Source organism: Sceloporus occidentalis, unplaced genomic scaffold (genome assembly GCF_023333645.1).
Source record: "Sceloporus occidentalis isolate IW3139 unplaced genomic scaffold, rSceOcc1.0.p SCAF_2, whole genome shotgun sequence".
NCBI lineage: Eukaryota > Metazoa > Chordata > Lepidosauria > Squamata > Phrynosomatidae > Sceloporus > Sceloporus occidentalis.
In genome coordinates, this window is record NW_028316982.1 from 69229539 (window position 1) to 69243749 (window position 14211).

Here is a 14211-nt window from a genome sequence, read left to right on the forward strand (position 1 = left end):
GGAGCCTCTGGCTGGAATCGAACTCACAGCCTTGTGAGTGAGTGGCTGCAGTACCAGCATTTAACCATTGAGCCACTAGGGCTCTCTTATTTCTAGTACTTTTGTTATTGTAGTTTTGCTTCACATTTCTATCACTTGGGTTAATATAGCTTTACTTTTTAAAAAAAAGCTATTTCCACACCAAAAAATGTCCCAACTCAATAAACCTTTCAGCTATAAAAAGCAAAATGATTTGCAGACAAAATACATGGATATTTTTCAATTATAGTTATGTCTCCATTTTTCACAGTAAAAAGCATATACAGGTTGAGTCTCCCTCATCCAGAATTCTGAATCCAAAATATTTTAAAATCCAAAACTGTCCATGAGTGGCTAACACAGTGAAACCTGTGCTGTCTGATTGTTTGGTTTATTCAAACTTTGTTTCATACACAAAATTATTTAAAATATTTTGTATAAAATTACCTTAAAGATATATGTATAAGGTATATACATACATTAATTTCATATTTAGGCTTGGGTTTATCTCCAAGATATCTCATTATATATATGTAAATATTCCAAAATTCAAAAAACTTCAAAACTAAAACATTTCTTGTCCCAAGTATTTTGGATAAGCGAGACTCAACCTGTACACAGTAATACATAAAGCAGAAAACAAATATGTTGCCTTAAGGTCTTAATATTTCAGCAGCCTTCAGCACATGAGGAACAATAGCTAGTCATGTTAGAAGGATGAGATACAACTCTGTCATTATCTCACACCAACAAACAGAAGCATAAATAGATGCTTCCATGTGCTAGTTTTGAGGATGGGGAAAAGAATTCAAGACATCCTAGCCTGGACATAAATAGTAAGAATTTTGGTTTTGCTAACTTAAAATGATTTTTAATCACGTACCTGCTACTGTTCAGAACGTTTTCAGTCACATTATTTGCAAACATACCCTTATGAACATCTCGTTCTCGCACGAAAAGGATGTAACAAAGTCTCCTGGCAAGCCAACCTCTGTGCCTGGAATATTACAGAATAATTCAACAAAAGCCAAATTAGAACATTATCATCCAAAAGATCATTTTACAAATCATTTTTTTTAGATCCACAATTGTGAGAGTTCATTGTATAAGGCTAAATTGTACACTGATGAACCTAAAAAGTAGAAAACACTTTTTAAAGGCTAGCTTGATACTATAATAATAATAATATAATAAATTTTTATTTATATACCACCCTGTGGTGAACCAATCCGGGTGGTTTACAACATTAAAATAACATACAGCATAAAAACAATATATTTCCCTCCCCCCTTAAAAAGTTATTAAACAACATATCTAATTTAAAACCACAATAACTAGTTAAAATAACAATAAAGTAAACAAAATAATACCAACCAACAAACCACTGCAACTTCAGTTCTAAAGAAAAGAAAAGGGGGCTTTGGGGACAGTACTGAGGAGGGGGGAGATCCTGAGATCGGGATATTTCAGTCTGGGAAGGCCTGCCTGAAGAAATCCGTCTTGACAGCCTTTTTGAAGCTGTCCAAAGATGTTAATTGACGGATCTCGTCCGGCAGGTCGTTCCAGAGCCTGGGGGCGACAGCAGAAAAAGCCCTCCGGGAGGTCGCCGCAAGCCTTGATTTTTGAGGCTGCAACAAGTTCCTCCCAGAGGACCGGAGAGCGTGGGGAGGATTGTATGGGAAGAGGCGGTCTCTGAGATAGCTTGGACCCAAGCCATTTAGGGCTTTAAAGGTAATAACCAACACCTTGTACTGGGCCCGGAAACCAATAGGCAGCCAGTGGAGGGACCTCAAAATCGGAGTGATATGGTCCCTTTTAGATGTTCCTGACACAAGCCTGGCTGCCATGTTTTGAACCAGCTGTAGTTTCCGAACCAGGCACAAGGGTAGCCCCATGTAGAGCGGATTACAGAAGTCAAGGCGTGAGGTTACCAGCACGTGCACAACAGTCTCGAGATCCCTTACTTCCAGAAAAGGGCGCAGCTGTCGTATCAGCCGAAGCTGATAAAAGGCGCTCCTGATGGTCGCATTCACCTGATTTGTCATCAGGAGCGACGAGTCAAGGAGCACCCCCAGACTGCAAACACAGTCACTAGAGGAGAGTGTGACCCCATCCAGGACTGGAGGTTGCAACCCAATTCTTGGTTTCGGGGCCGCTACCGTGAGCACCTCCGTCTTGTTCTAATTCAGCTTCTGTGTAGACATTATAGAAGATGATAAAGAAAGCTATCTTCCTTTCCTTTTGCATAGTAAGCACAAGCTTTTGTTTATCAAACTGATAAATTATCTCACATCTCCTTCAATATCTCAAGAAGATTCTAACTTTGATGTGCTGGTAAGTTAAAAGAAAAATATTTATTTGGCTAATAATTTTTGAATTTTGACTGAAACATGAGTTAGCTATCTAAATATCCCTAGGAGGTACATTGTTTATTTAACATCCTTGTAGCTCACTTATTTTTAAAGATCTGCCCATTTTCAAAATAATCTTCACAAAAAAGTAAATCTAATATAATTTGAGATAGCAGATATGAGTTATATTCCTCAAAATTATCAGAATCTTTTAAAATAATAAATCTGACAGGAGAAATACCTGTAAAAAAAAACTGTCATCAAAACCCCCAAAAGAGAGTTCAACAGAACTAATTAGGGTCTATGTCTAGCTCCAAGTATAGGCTGTCCAAAGAGAACGTCAGTTTCTGAGATAGAGAGGCAAAGCAGACGGTGCAAAAGGTCCATGCCAGGACCATGTTGTCACCATTCATCCCAAGAATGTGGCAGCCGCACACACCCAGCCTCAATCTGGGCTGCTGCCACAGTCCTAAACTAGGCACCAAAAAGGAGGGTATTTTACCCCTCCTTTTCGAGCCAGTTCTCTGGGAAAAAGCGAGGGCAGCGTCTGACCACGTTTGGGGTATGTGTCATCTAAATGCCACACGCCAACACAGCCTGAGGGCAGCCCTTTGGGGCTCTCTGTTTGAGGCCTCTGTTGAAATCATTAGTGCTAGTAACAACACTGCCAGAAAAGTTTCACTTAGCACTAGTGCGCCAGCACTAAACTTAGCATCTAAACAGATGTATCATGATGGTTGCACTAGTTCGCATCTGTCTCGAACACATAAGCATTAAAACAATTTTTAGGTATAAATGCAACATCTCATATCTGAAAACCAGAAAAAATGCTGTAGAAGCCTCTTGATTCGTAAAACCATTTCCCACAGATCCCCTTACTTTGCCCTTACTTGCTGAGCTTCATGTCCCAAAGTTTACCATCTCTTTATTAAACATGACCAAGCTAACCTAGCACAAATGAATAAAAATGTTCAACTATGATACCATCACAGTTCAATAATGTATTGATCATAGAGAAATAAAGCTGGGCCTTTCCAGGTATACTGAGAGCACCTAACTCTAGATCTCCTGATGATAATCATACATATGAGGAAAATTAGGTGAATTGTTGTTACTGTTATTATATGCCTTTAAGTCATGTATCAACTTTTGGCAACTCTATGAATTTCATAGGGTTTTCTTAGGCAAGAATTAGTCATGGATTGTTTATAAGAGTTAATGTTTCCATTTAGAGAAACTTCTCATGTGGTCTTCCTTTCCCAACTTCATGCCCTATCCTCATTCTAGACGAACATTCTGCTGACTGGGACAAAGGGCCCTTCCACCTGTGGCAGGCTTTTTGCAAACTCAACTGTGACCTGCCATTTTCTGAAAATCTGCTCCAGATGACTGAGGGTCCTTCCAGAACAGTATGGAGGCTGGAGTTAAAGGTTGCTGGGGTTGGGAATAGAATTCAGCAATTATTTTCTACCCACCAGCAGGAGTAGTCTGAGCAATTATTTACTCATGAAGTGCTATCATCTGCAGAAAATTCACAACCTAGGACATTTATTGTCTTATCTTGATAAAGTTACACTGTAAAATCATATTCATGGCACTCTTAGAATGACTGCTTAGCACTCTAAAATACTGCTTAAAATCTTGCAAAATGAAAAACACGTAACACCACATTTTCAAAAAACAAAAAATCTTTAAGAGCTAGCAAAATGCATTGCTGCAAAAATAGCACTCGTTGGCTCTTGTCTTAGATCTCAGATCCAGCATTGAACTCACACTCTGTTCTTTTTCAAGCATGAGCTCACATTTATAATGAATTCAAAAATCCAAGAAAGGCTGGTTTTAAATAAGCAACCTTGTAGAAGCCATATAAAGAAGGTAATTACACATTTTGTTGTTGGTGCTGTTTTTAAATACAGTGCTGGAACATTTAAAGCAACTTGATATTCAGAATTCGTTGGAACTTGGTAGAGTAAGTATATATATTTTAAATGTCAATGAAATAGTCCATCATCTACTGTCCATCATCTCTTAGCCAGGTTTTAACTAGTTTTCTGTCTATTGCTATTGCTACAAATATAGTCTGTGAACATATGTCAAAACACCAAGGAAAGTCTTTTTCTTGAAGAAATACAATGGGGCAAAGTAGATGGGCCAAATGGAGCAGCCAGAGGCTGCTCCGGCCTCAGTCACTCTGGAACTACAGTGACCAGATGGCCCACTCCTAAAGTGGGCCGCTACTGCGGTCCCGAATGGACCGCTGGCAGGAGTGGCTTTTTGCTGCTCCTTTTTCCGGCAGCTTCGGGCCGCCTTAGCTAGTCTCATAGTGACTTCCAGCAACTTCAAATGTCATTTAAACGCCACGCCCCCAAAGTGGCCGGAAACTGTCTTATTTGGCCAGTCTGTTTCGGAACCATGAATGTATTTTCATCCATATTTAGGACCTAAGGAATGGAATTGCCATTTGCAGAAAGGAGAACTTTCTTCTTCACAAGCACAACTGAACCCCCTGGGGAATGTTCTTCAATTATCTCATGCTAACTGTTTCATTTCTAATTACTTGTAAAGCATTTCTGGCATGGTGTCCCATCTTTTACACTTACTCTTTACAGGTGGAACAAAAATAGCATACATTTTATGGGATTATGCCAACAATTGACATGCTTTTATAGCTAAATAGCAGTAAGTACCACACATACACGTATAAGGCTGTAATGTTCATTTAAATTATTTAAATTACAGTCCTCCATCTATTCTCGCGGACTTGGGATCAGCATCCCTTGACTATCCACAGCAGGTGAATGGAGGGGCTTAAAATGGAAGGTGCATCCGCAGTGCATGCCTGCACCCTTCCATGGGGGTGTGCCTCCATTCAAGCCAATAGTCCTTGAATATGTGCGATTTTCTGTTTTTGCGGGGAGTGGGTCCGGAACAGATCCCCTGCAATAACAGAGGGAGGACTGTATTGTTCTATTCATTATTTATTTTAATTTATTAAATAATATGATTGTATTTAATATAGTATATTATCAAATATATTATATCAAATATGAATAACAATACTTACATTTATTAATAAAATAATTTTTACATAAAATATAGCAACAAATAATAAACATAGCAATACATCCCTTGTTGGACAGAACCTGACCAGGTGCTAGCATCAACCAGTACTGTATTATCTATATGTGCTGCATTGTCTATAACTGTTGTATTTTTTTCAATGGGCATCCTTTCAATTGCTTTCAATTCTATTGAGAATGTTATTATAATTTAACTTTGTTTGATATGTACTTTTAGATTACAGTCATCCCTCCATATTTGCGGCTTTGATATTTGTGGATCTGATTATTCACGGATTTCATTAATATGTTCTCTCTAGGACTGTCTAGGTCCTCCAGTGCAACTCTGTGGCCAACTTTAACTAAAAGTTGCACTGAAAGACCATTTGTAGCTACTCCAGTGCCATTCTATGGTCAGTGTATGTTGGACATTGACCACATAGTTGCACTGGAGGACCTAGAGATTCCTAGAGAGGTGTCCTCTCAGGGAAAAACGGTGTTTTTGTTATTTGCGGTTTTCCATATTCACGGGGGTCTTGTTCCCCTAACCCTAGCGAATATGGAGGGACAACTGTTCTCTGTTTCGACTTTTATAACCAGCCTTTAATCCCTGGGCTGGGAAAAAGGTGAGATGATGATGATGAGGACAATGATGATTAAATGATTAGGTCAAAGTCAGAAGACATTTAAATAAAGGAAGATAGAAAATGAATTTGAGGGTGGAACCAGTTATTGTTTACTAATTGGAACTAGCATTCTAGATATAAACAAACAGGATGAAATAACAGTCTGACATGGCTTGATTCCTCTCTCAGGTACACAAAAGCCTTTATTTCCATTTTGAACTAAGAGTTTGAAACGGGGCATTTTACCCCTCCAGATACTTTTGGATTTCAGCTCACTCAATTTCTCACCTCTGGTTAGAGTGGAAGGAAATGAAACCCCAACATCTGGGAACTGACTCCTTATTAAAACAGTGCTCAGTTTTGATTACCATTGTTAAAGTTCATCTGTGAGGTACTAAATAAATAAGAAAGGAGTGATGAAGGGCTGAGCTGTGATCTTTGTTTTTCTCTGAACTGAATATTGATGCTAGCTTTGTTTGTTTATTCAAACAGAACAAACATTTTAAATAGGACCACTCAATATAACTTATCTATTTTATGTTTTAATTGCACTTGTTTTATATGATTTCCTGACTTCCATTTTGGTAAAATGGACTAAAAAAAAGATTTATTAAATATCAAATAAATAACAACACTAGGGGCAAGAGAGTAATCCCAAGCCCATGTTTCCAGTTCAATAGCAGTGTTTTCCTCTCTCCCATGAGCCTTTCTAACTGGAAAAGATTGGAACTTCAAAGGGAGGCCACCTACAGCTCCCATAGGTTCAGGTTAGGGTTGCCAGCTGAGGCTTCTTTCAGAAACGCCACAAGATTAAGATGGTTTAGTTTCCAGTGTTCTTTTCATACTGTTGAGGGCAACACACAGCACTACATACAAATCACAGTAATAACTGTATCCCAACAAATGATTTACCGTGTGTGCGTTTCATTAATATAGATGACATTACGAAGGCCCAAAGAAGGGATATTAGGATTAAACAGTTTGTCCTAAAAGGAAAAAGAAAAATATGTGAGAAAACAGTATTTCTTCCATTTCCAATCATATACATTCAAGAGAATTGAAAAGGATGTTATGAACTACAATGCCTTTAATATGTGGGTGTGAAGAACTAAGTAATAACAAAAAGCATGAACTGAAAATTAAACTGTTCGAATAGACATTACAAGAAGAGTGTACAGTTACCTTAACTGTAAATAATACAACATGGCAATTATGTTTCAGTTTGTTACTAACATAATAAAATTTACCCAGCTTTGTGGAGTGCATGCATAGCAACAGCGTCCCACAAATGGCCTATTTCTGCCCAGTAGGGTCTCTTTCCATTTTAAAGTTGCTGATCGGAAGACAGTAGGTCTAGAATTGCATTCTCCCTAAAAAACAAACAATAAAAATAAAGATAGCACATACCAATTAAAAGCCTTAACCTCCTTCTTGTATATTGTATTTTCTATATATGAAACAATACACAATGAAACCCAATGACTGCAAACAAAATTAATGTGCATGATGATCACTCCTATTGAAACGAACTGCACATAGGCATCACTCTTATAAAGTAAATCCCCTGAACTTGATAGGACTCACTTCCAAATAGGCATGCCTAGAACTGCACTGTTATTCTCCAAAGGCCATGTTAATCTCCAAAGTTCTTTAATTAATTACCTAATTAAGTGTGGTACAACATCACATCTGTTTGAAAACACACCAAGGTTCAAATGGCACATTGATAAACTTCTCAAACTCCAAATCACTTACAGGAAGTACAGTGGGTCCTTGTTATCCACTGGGGTTTTGGTCCAGGATCCCCCGTGGATAACAAAATCTGTGGATGCTCATCCCATTTAAATATAATGGCATAGCAAAATGGTGTCCCTTATATAAAATGGAAAATCATGATTTGCTATTTGGAATTTATACTTTTTTTAATATTTTCAGGCCGTGGATGCTTAAATCCATGGATGAAAACATCTATGGATAAAGAGGGCTGACTGTATATATGATGTCAAGATACTAAATGTCTTAGCATTTTCCTTAGCATTTTTACAAAATTTTGTAAAATTTTGTTTTGTTTTGCATTTTCCAGGTTTAGAGGAACACTTGAAATTACTGAAATACAGTATCTTCATGTTGAGATGTAAACTCCAATGAGTTCAGTGAAGCCTGCTTCTGAATAAACATGCTTATGGTTGCAAAATATAAATCTTAAGACACAATAGAGAACTGTAATAATGGCCAATTCCATACTTAAGCAATGCAACAATGTAAACATTTTACATTCTAATCATTTCTGCATAAATATTATTCAGCTTGCAAAAATAAAATATTATTTAAATCAAGCTACTGGGGTTTTGTATTAATAACTGTCAGAAAAACTTACTGAATTGAGAAAGGTGATTATTTTCTTAGATTTGAGAAAATGTAATATGAAGGGAATATGCAATCTAACATCAGGAAAACCAATCAGGAATTACACAGTCCTATATACACTTCAGATTTATGTACATTGATTGAAAGTCCCACAGAAATTTCATGAGGCTTACTTATATGTAAGCATGCAAAAAACCAGCCTCATAAGGCAAAAATGCCAAATATTATTGGCGCACACCAGCCTCAGATTGAAACTCTGTATCAATACACACAGTAAAATCTCAGAATTACAAAAAGTTGAAAGCAACAACAAAAAACATATAAAAGGTCACATACAATGGACCATACAGGTTAAAATTAGGGGCTCAACAGACGGCCCCAAAGGAGCGGCTTCCCACCGCCCCTTTCAATGCCAGATCGGGGCTGTGGCAATCGCACACTGTGGCCCCAATCTGGTACTTTGCCAGCACTAAAAAGGATGGCAAAATGTCGCTTCTTTTAGCACCGGCAAAAAGGTGGCCTTGCCACTGCTGTGGCAGCGGCTTTTTGACACTCCTTTGGCACAGCATGTCTAAATGCTGCACCAAGGGAGCACCGTGACGCCTCTCACTGCGTAGGCGGGCACATGGTATAACGCCAGTGTTGGGGCATTGTCGGGCCATGAGGCGTGCAAACACCATAACCCCACTCTGCCCCAAGGCCAGCGTGAAGCACAGGTCTGTTTAGCCCCTTAGTATGCTAAATTAGTTCCAGCAACACCAACATGTGATTAATATTCACACACACACACCCTTTTTTTAAAAGTAACTGAAATGGAGTCTTATTATGTTCCTATGTATAATACTAGATTTCCACCATTGGTAATTTTGTAACACTGAAGTAACTTCCAAGTCTTATTTCTTTCCTTCCACTAATATTTCCGCTGGAAATATTTATGATGATCCATCTATTCTGTTAGTTCTAAAAGATGTTTCCAACCAACTGATTCTGTGTCATCTGTCTTCATCCGTCCCCATATTCACAAACAACCAAACATGGTTGCCAAAGTAATCCTCTTTTCTCCCATCTCCAACCAGATCTCCAAATCTTTGCAAATTATAGGTTGGAGCCTTCTTCTTACCTTGAATACTGCATAATCCAATTTTTCCTACCCTGCTATCCTCATTGCCACCTCTACTTCATGATTATCTTTATGTTCCACCCAGGCACATCTACTCATTATTCCATATGCCTGCTTCCAACTTCTTCTGTTTTTGATTGCTCCCTGCATTTCCGGATAGTTCAAGAAACATTTTTACCTCCCATAAATATTTTACAAGCACCTTCCTATAAAATGGAAGCTTTCGTTGTGGTACCACACCATCTCTTTATGCATTAACTTGTTTGTAAACACTTGAATTTAGTCCTGACTTAAGTATTGTGAGTAGAGAACCTTTCAGATTTCAAGAACTTCAATCAGCATAATCTTTAGAGAAACTCTATTCCTGGGCAACACTTTCATGAATACATTATATTCTACTCCTGATACATTATATTTTACTTATGATTTTCCCCCTGTAAATTAGCAGAGGTATGGGTTTTGATCTTCTTCACACTTCTGACTTCTTAGAACTTATTACTTAAGGAACATTTCAACCTATTTTACTTACCCATTCTTCACTGGAGTGTTTGCATCTTGAGACAGTGCACTCTGATGAAGATGTCGAATAAGAAACATCTATTGCTCCAAGTGACAAAGCAGTGTCATCCATGACATGCAATTTAAGTTCAATACCATGAGCTAGGAAAAAAAAATGAAGTCTGTGTTAAGGAACAATTCTACTACTACTCAAAATGGGAGTATTTCTAGAAGTACATATAGCAAGTAGTCAGAATAAGCAACACAGTGAACTGTTTTTACTGAATATTATTTGTATGCACCTATTGGTTCACTTTAGCTGCCTTTTTGAACTAGCAACCTTATGTATGCTCACTAAGAGTTACTTCCAAATAAATATACTGATGATCATACATATTAATTTGTTCTCTTTAATTATTCTGTACTTTATGAAGAGCAGGATATAATATTACCTCTTCTCCCATGTTCTTCATATGATCAGTCAACATACTTATTACCAGTGTGTAAGGGACCAAATTTAGATTTAACTAGAAAATGCTATTCTGTTCTGTACACATATATTAAGACTGTGAAAGTTGTAGCACAAGAGATAATAATGTTGGACTCCAGCTCCCATCAGCTCCATCTGCTATGCCCAAAGGTCAGACATGTTACTCCCAGCTTTTCTAGCCCTAGTGGTTAAACAGATGCTGAAATGTTGAAAGATTCTGGAAGAAAAAACAAAATCTTAGACTGAGGCTTTCCAGAATCTTTGATGGCCTTCTGAATATTCTAGCAGGTGAAGAGAAAGAATCATAACTTGCCATGTTTGATGTGCTGTAACCAGGAAGAAGAAATGCTCTGGATGATAATATTTAAAAGTAAATATGCCATTTTATTTCACTAACAATGAAAACTCAATGTTATAATGAAGACTATTAAAACTGCTATGCCCATGAGAATTGTGAACAAGTGAACTATAATTTAAAGGAGTAGGGAATGCAACACTTCCTTCTGTGTAACTATAATGTATAATTCAGTGGATACATTGCATTATCACTGCAAATACACAACATGATTTTTGAAATTGCTTTACTCTTGAGAATGCCAACTGCATAAATAATCCCAACATTTACAAGAAATTAGGACCAATATACATACATTTTATTTTTAAATATTTGATTACACAAAAGAGCATTCAAAAGAACTGCTAAAAGTGACCATAATGACCCCCGAAAAAAATCAAAATGTATATTATCCAGATCAAGATGCAAAATAAAGTTGAATCCCTTTGATAATTGTATACGTTCAAGCGTTGCCATTGTGACATTTGTATCACATGTATGGAATGTTCTATTATGTCTACTGTACTCCTCCATACTACCCTGAACATACATGATCTCATTTGATCTTGGAAGGTAAGCAGGATCAGGCTTGGTTAGTACTTTGATGGGAGACCACAAGGAAATATTGCATGAAACCATGAAGAGCCACTGCTAGTTGAGAGTTGGTAATAATGGCATTGGTCAGGGATGATGGAATAACAGTCAAAGGACATCTGCAGGGCCACAAACTTTTCTGATGCAGAAAGAGACAGGCGGATCAGATTCCTTTAAGCAACTTAAAAATTATATGAAATTAAAACACTTTATCTAATTTAAAGCAGCATGGTGTAAAAGTATACAGCAGATTCAAAAGCCCTGCTATAAATAAAAGTTCAACTGCCAGACATTCGTATCAGGTGTTGAGTGTCCCTGAACAGCAGCATGCTATCACCAAACGGATTTCGCTCAAGCTATGTAGTCACCAGGGGAACGGCACCAATATAAGCCAAGTTGGCTGGATGATGGCAAGCGATTTCACACAAGGTTAGTTAAGTACACCAGAGGCGTGCAACTGGAAGAGCAAAAGAAAAGGGAAGAAAGAAAAGCAGTTTACATTTAAAAGGAAGTTGGGTTCTTTTTGAGCATCAATTCTGAATCTTAATACAGGCATCTCAGCCTGCTTCTTCTACTCTGAATACTCTGTTTCCCTTCACTATAATGCTTCTCCCAAACACACACAAACATAGACAAACAACTGTAGCTGCTTGTGATCCATTGCCATCAAGATTTTCTTCTTTGCTACTGATGCTGGTAAAATCATATATTCCTAGTAGCTTCTTTTTGTATTTATGAACAAAAGATACATCTTGTTGTACAGTGCGCCCACGTCATACGCAGGCGCACTATACGCGGGTAGTGTATAGAGCTGCGTGGGAGCGCGCAGGGCGCAAGGGGCAGTGCGTCCCATTCTAATGAAGGGGCACATGCCTGTGGAGCGTGTGCACCACTGTGTTGCTGCATGCATGAGCCCCATTCAAGTGAATAGGGCTCGAGCATACGTGGTATTTGGCTTACGCAGGGGGTGGGGGGGTGGGTCCAGAATGGATCCCCTGCATAAGCCAAGAGCGCACTCTTAACTGGTTCTGACATCTCTTCCTATCCCATTTAAAATGTTTTCACAACTACTTCAAAAAAAAAAAAAAACTTCTAAAATGTTCACCTTTGCTATGCTTTATCTTTGTATTCGCTGATGGTGAATCATTAATATACCCCACTTACACAGCAAGACACACATCACTTATTCTTCAACATTTTAGCACTTAAAAACTGGGACTCATGTGGCCAAGCAACATCAGAATGTAGTCAAGATGGCAAAAGTTATTAATGAAGAAGAGCATACAAGCCAAGGAAAGCTGCAGCAGTTTGCTTTGGCAGCCAGGATTCCACCCGCTTCTCTTCTTTCCCCATGGCTGAGTTAACTGAGCGCAAACTGGTTTTGCCCTTTGAATCCACCTCAAAATGTAGGACACTCAAGAAAAATGGAGGACCTGACCACACAAAAGCTGAAATCACTCATATATAGCTGTGAACCCATGCTTCTGAGTCCTGCTCCAAAGGGAGGGCTTTTGGGAATTCCTCCTGGACCAGATGATGGAAATAGAGAACAAGTCCTGGAAAAGGAGGACATCTCATCATCCTGTCCCGCGGTGACTAAATGTCCTCACCACAATGGAGGACAAGGTACCTCAAAATGTAGGACATTGAAGAAATAAATAAAAATAAACGCTAAGAACAGTCATATATAAATATAAACGCATGCTTCTGAGTCATGCTCCAAAAGGAGGACATTTTGGGGATCCTTCCTGGACAAGAAGGTGGGGAATGAAGGATGGGTCCTACACAAAGGAGGACTTCTGGCTAGATGTCCTCAGTGCCAAGGAATACTTCAGGCACTTCAAAATGTAGGACACTGGAGGGAAAAATATGGAGGGGCCTCCTCCAATAAAAGCTAAGAACACTCCTATATAAAGACAAATGCATGCTTCAGAGTCATGCTCCAAAGGGAGGGCATTTTGGGACTCACTCCTGGACAAGAAGTCCCAGGGTGACTAGAGGGGGGAAAATGGAGGGGCCTGATCAAATAAAAACATACATACACACATACATCTATATCTAGATAGAGAGAGAGAGGGAGAGATGCTTCTTTGCCATGCTCCAAAGGGAGGACACTCTAGGATCCCTCCTGGACAAGAAAGTGGGGATGGAGGACGGGTCCTGGGGGAAATGTGGACGTTCCTGGCCGCCCCAAAACCATCCCCAGGGGGGGAGCCTCCTTTCCTTACCTACCTACCTTCCTTCCTTCCTTCCTTCCTTCCTTCCTTCCTTCCTTCCTTGCAGGTCCCCCGGTCCTCCTTGCGACCTTGCCACGGCCAGCCAGCCAGCCTTGCAGTCGAGAAGGAGGAGGAGGCAGGGAAGAAGGCAAAGGAAGGCGGGCTCCAGGCCCTGCTTTCTTCCCTCCTCCTCCTCCTCCTCCTCCTTTTCCCTCCAAGGCCTGACGCGACTTCCTGAGCGCCGTCGTCGCCATGGAGCAGAGGCCACGCCATGGGCCTACTGGCCTCCTCCTGGCTCCCTTCCTTGCTTCCTTCTCAACCTCACCCCCCCCCCCCCAGTTTCTCTGGGACAAGGTCCTCCATTTCATGGCGAGGACACTGCCTGGCCATCCTGAGGACAAGGCCCCACTCCCTCGCCTGCCTCCAGCCACCTCTCTCTCTCTCTCTCTCTCTCTCTCTCCAGGAGGGATTTCCAAAACGCCCTCCATTTTGAGCATGGTTCAAAACAACACACTCTGCAGAAATAATAATAATCCAA

At 39.4% G+C, this 14211-nt stretch overlaps 1 protein-coding gene across 5 annotated transcripts in view; it reads right to left on the minus strand.

Moving 5' to 3' along the window:
• LOC149318507 (glycerol-3-phosphate acyltransferase 1, mitochondrial-like) overlaps positions 1-13866 on the minus strand; it is a 58475-nt gene extending 44609 nt beyond the window's left edge. For 2 of the 5 annotated variants that reach the window (XM_089509892.1, XM_089509890.1), the window contains exons 1-5: positions 11414-13073; positions 10071-10201; positions 7302-7424; positions 6967-7040; positions 902-1015 (exon numbers count right to left, since the gene is read on the minus strand). In XM_089509892.1, the coding sequence (XP_089366018.1) occupies positions 902-1015; positions 6967-7040; positions 7302-7424; positions 10071-10201; positions 11414-11423 (452 nt within the window). In that variant the 5' untranslated portion in view covers positions 11424-13073. Of the gene's footprint in view, positions 1-901; positions 1016-6966; positions 7041-7301; positions 7425-10070; positions 10202-11413; positions 13074-13689 lie in introns of those variants that run through there. The other 3 variants (XM_089509889.1, XM_089509891.1, XM_089509888.1) reach the window with 3 other exon arrangements.
• Between the last annotated feature and the right edge of the window lie 345 nt (positions 13867-14211).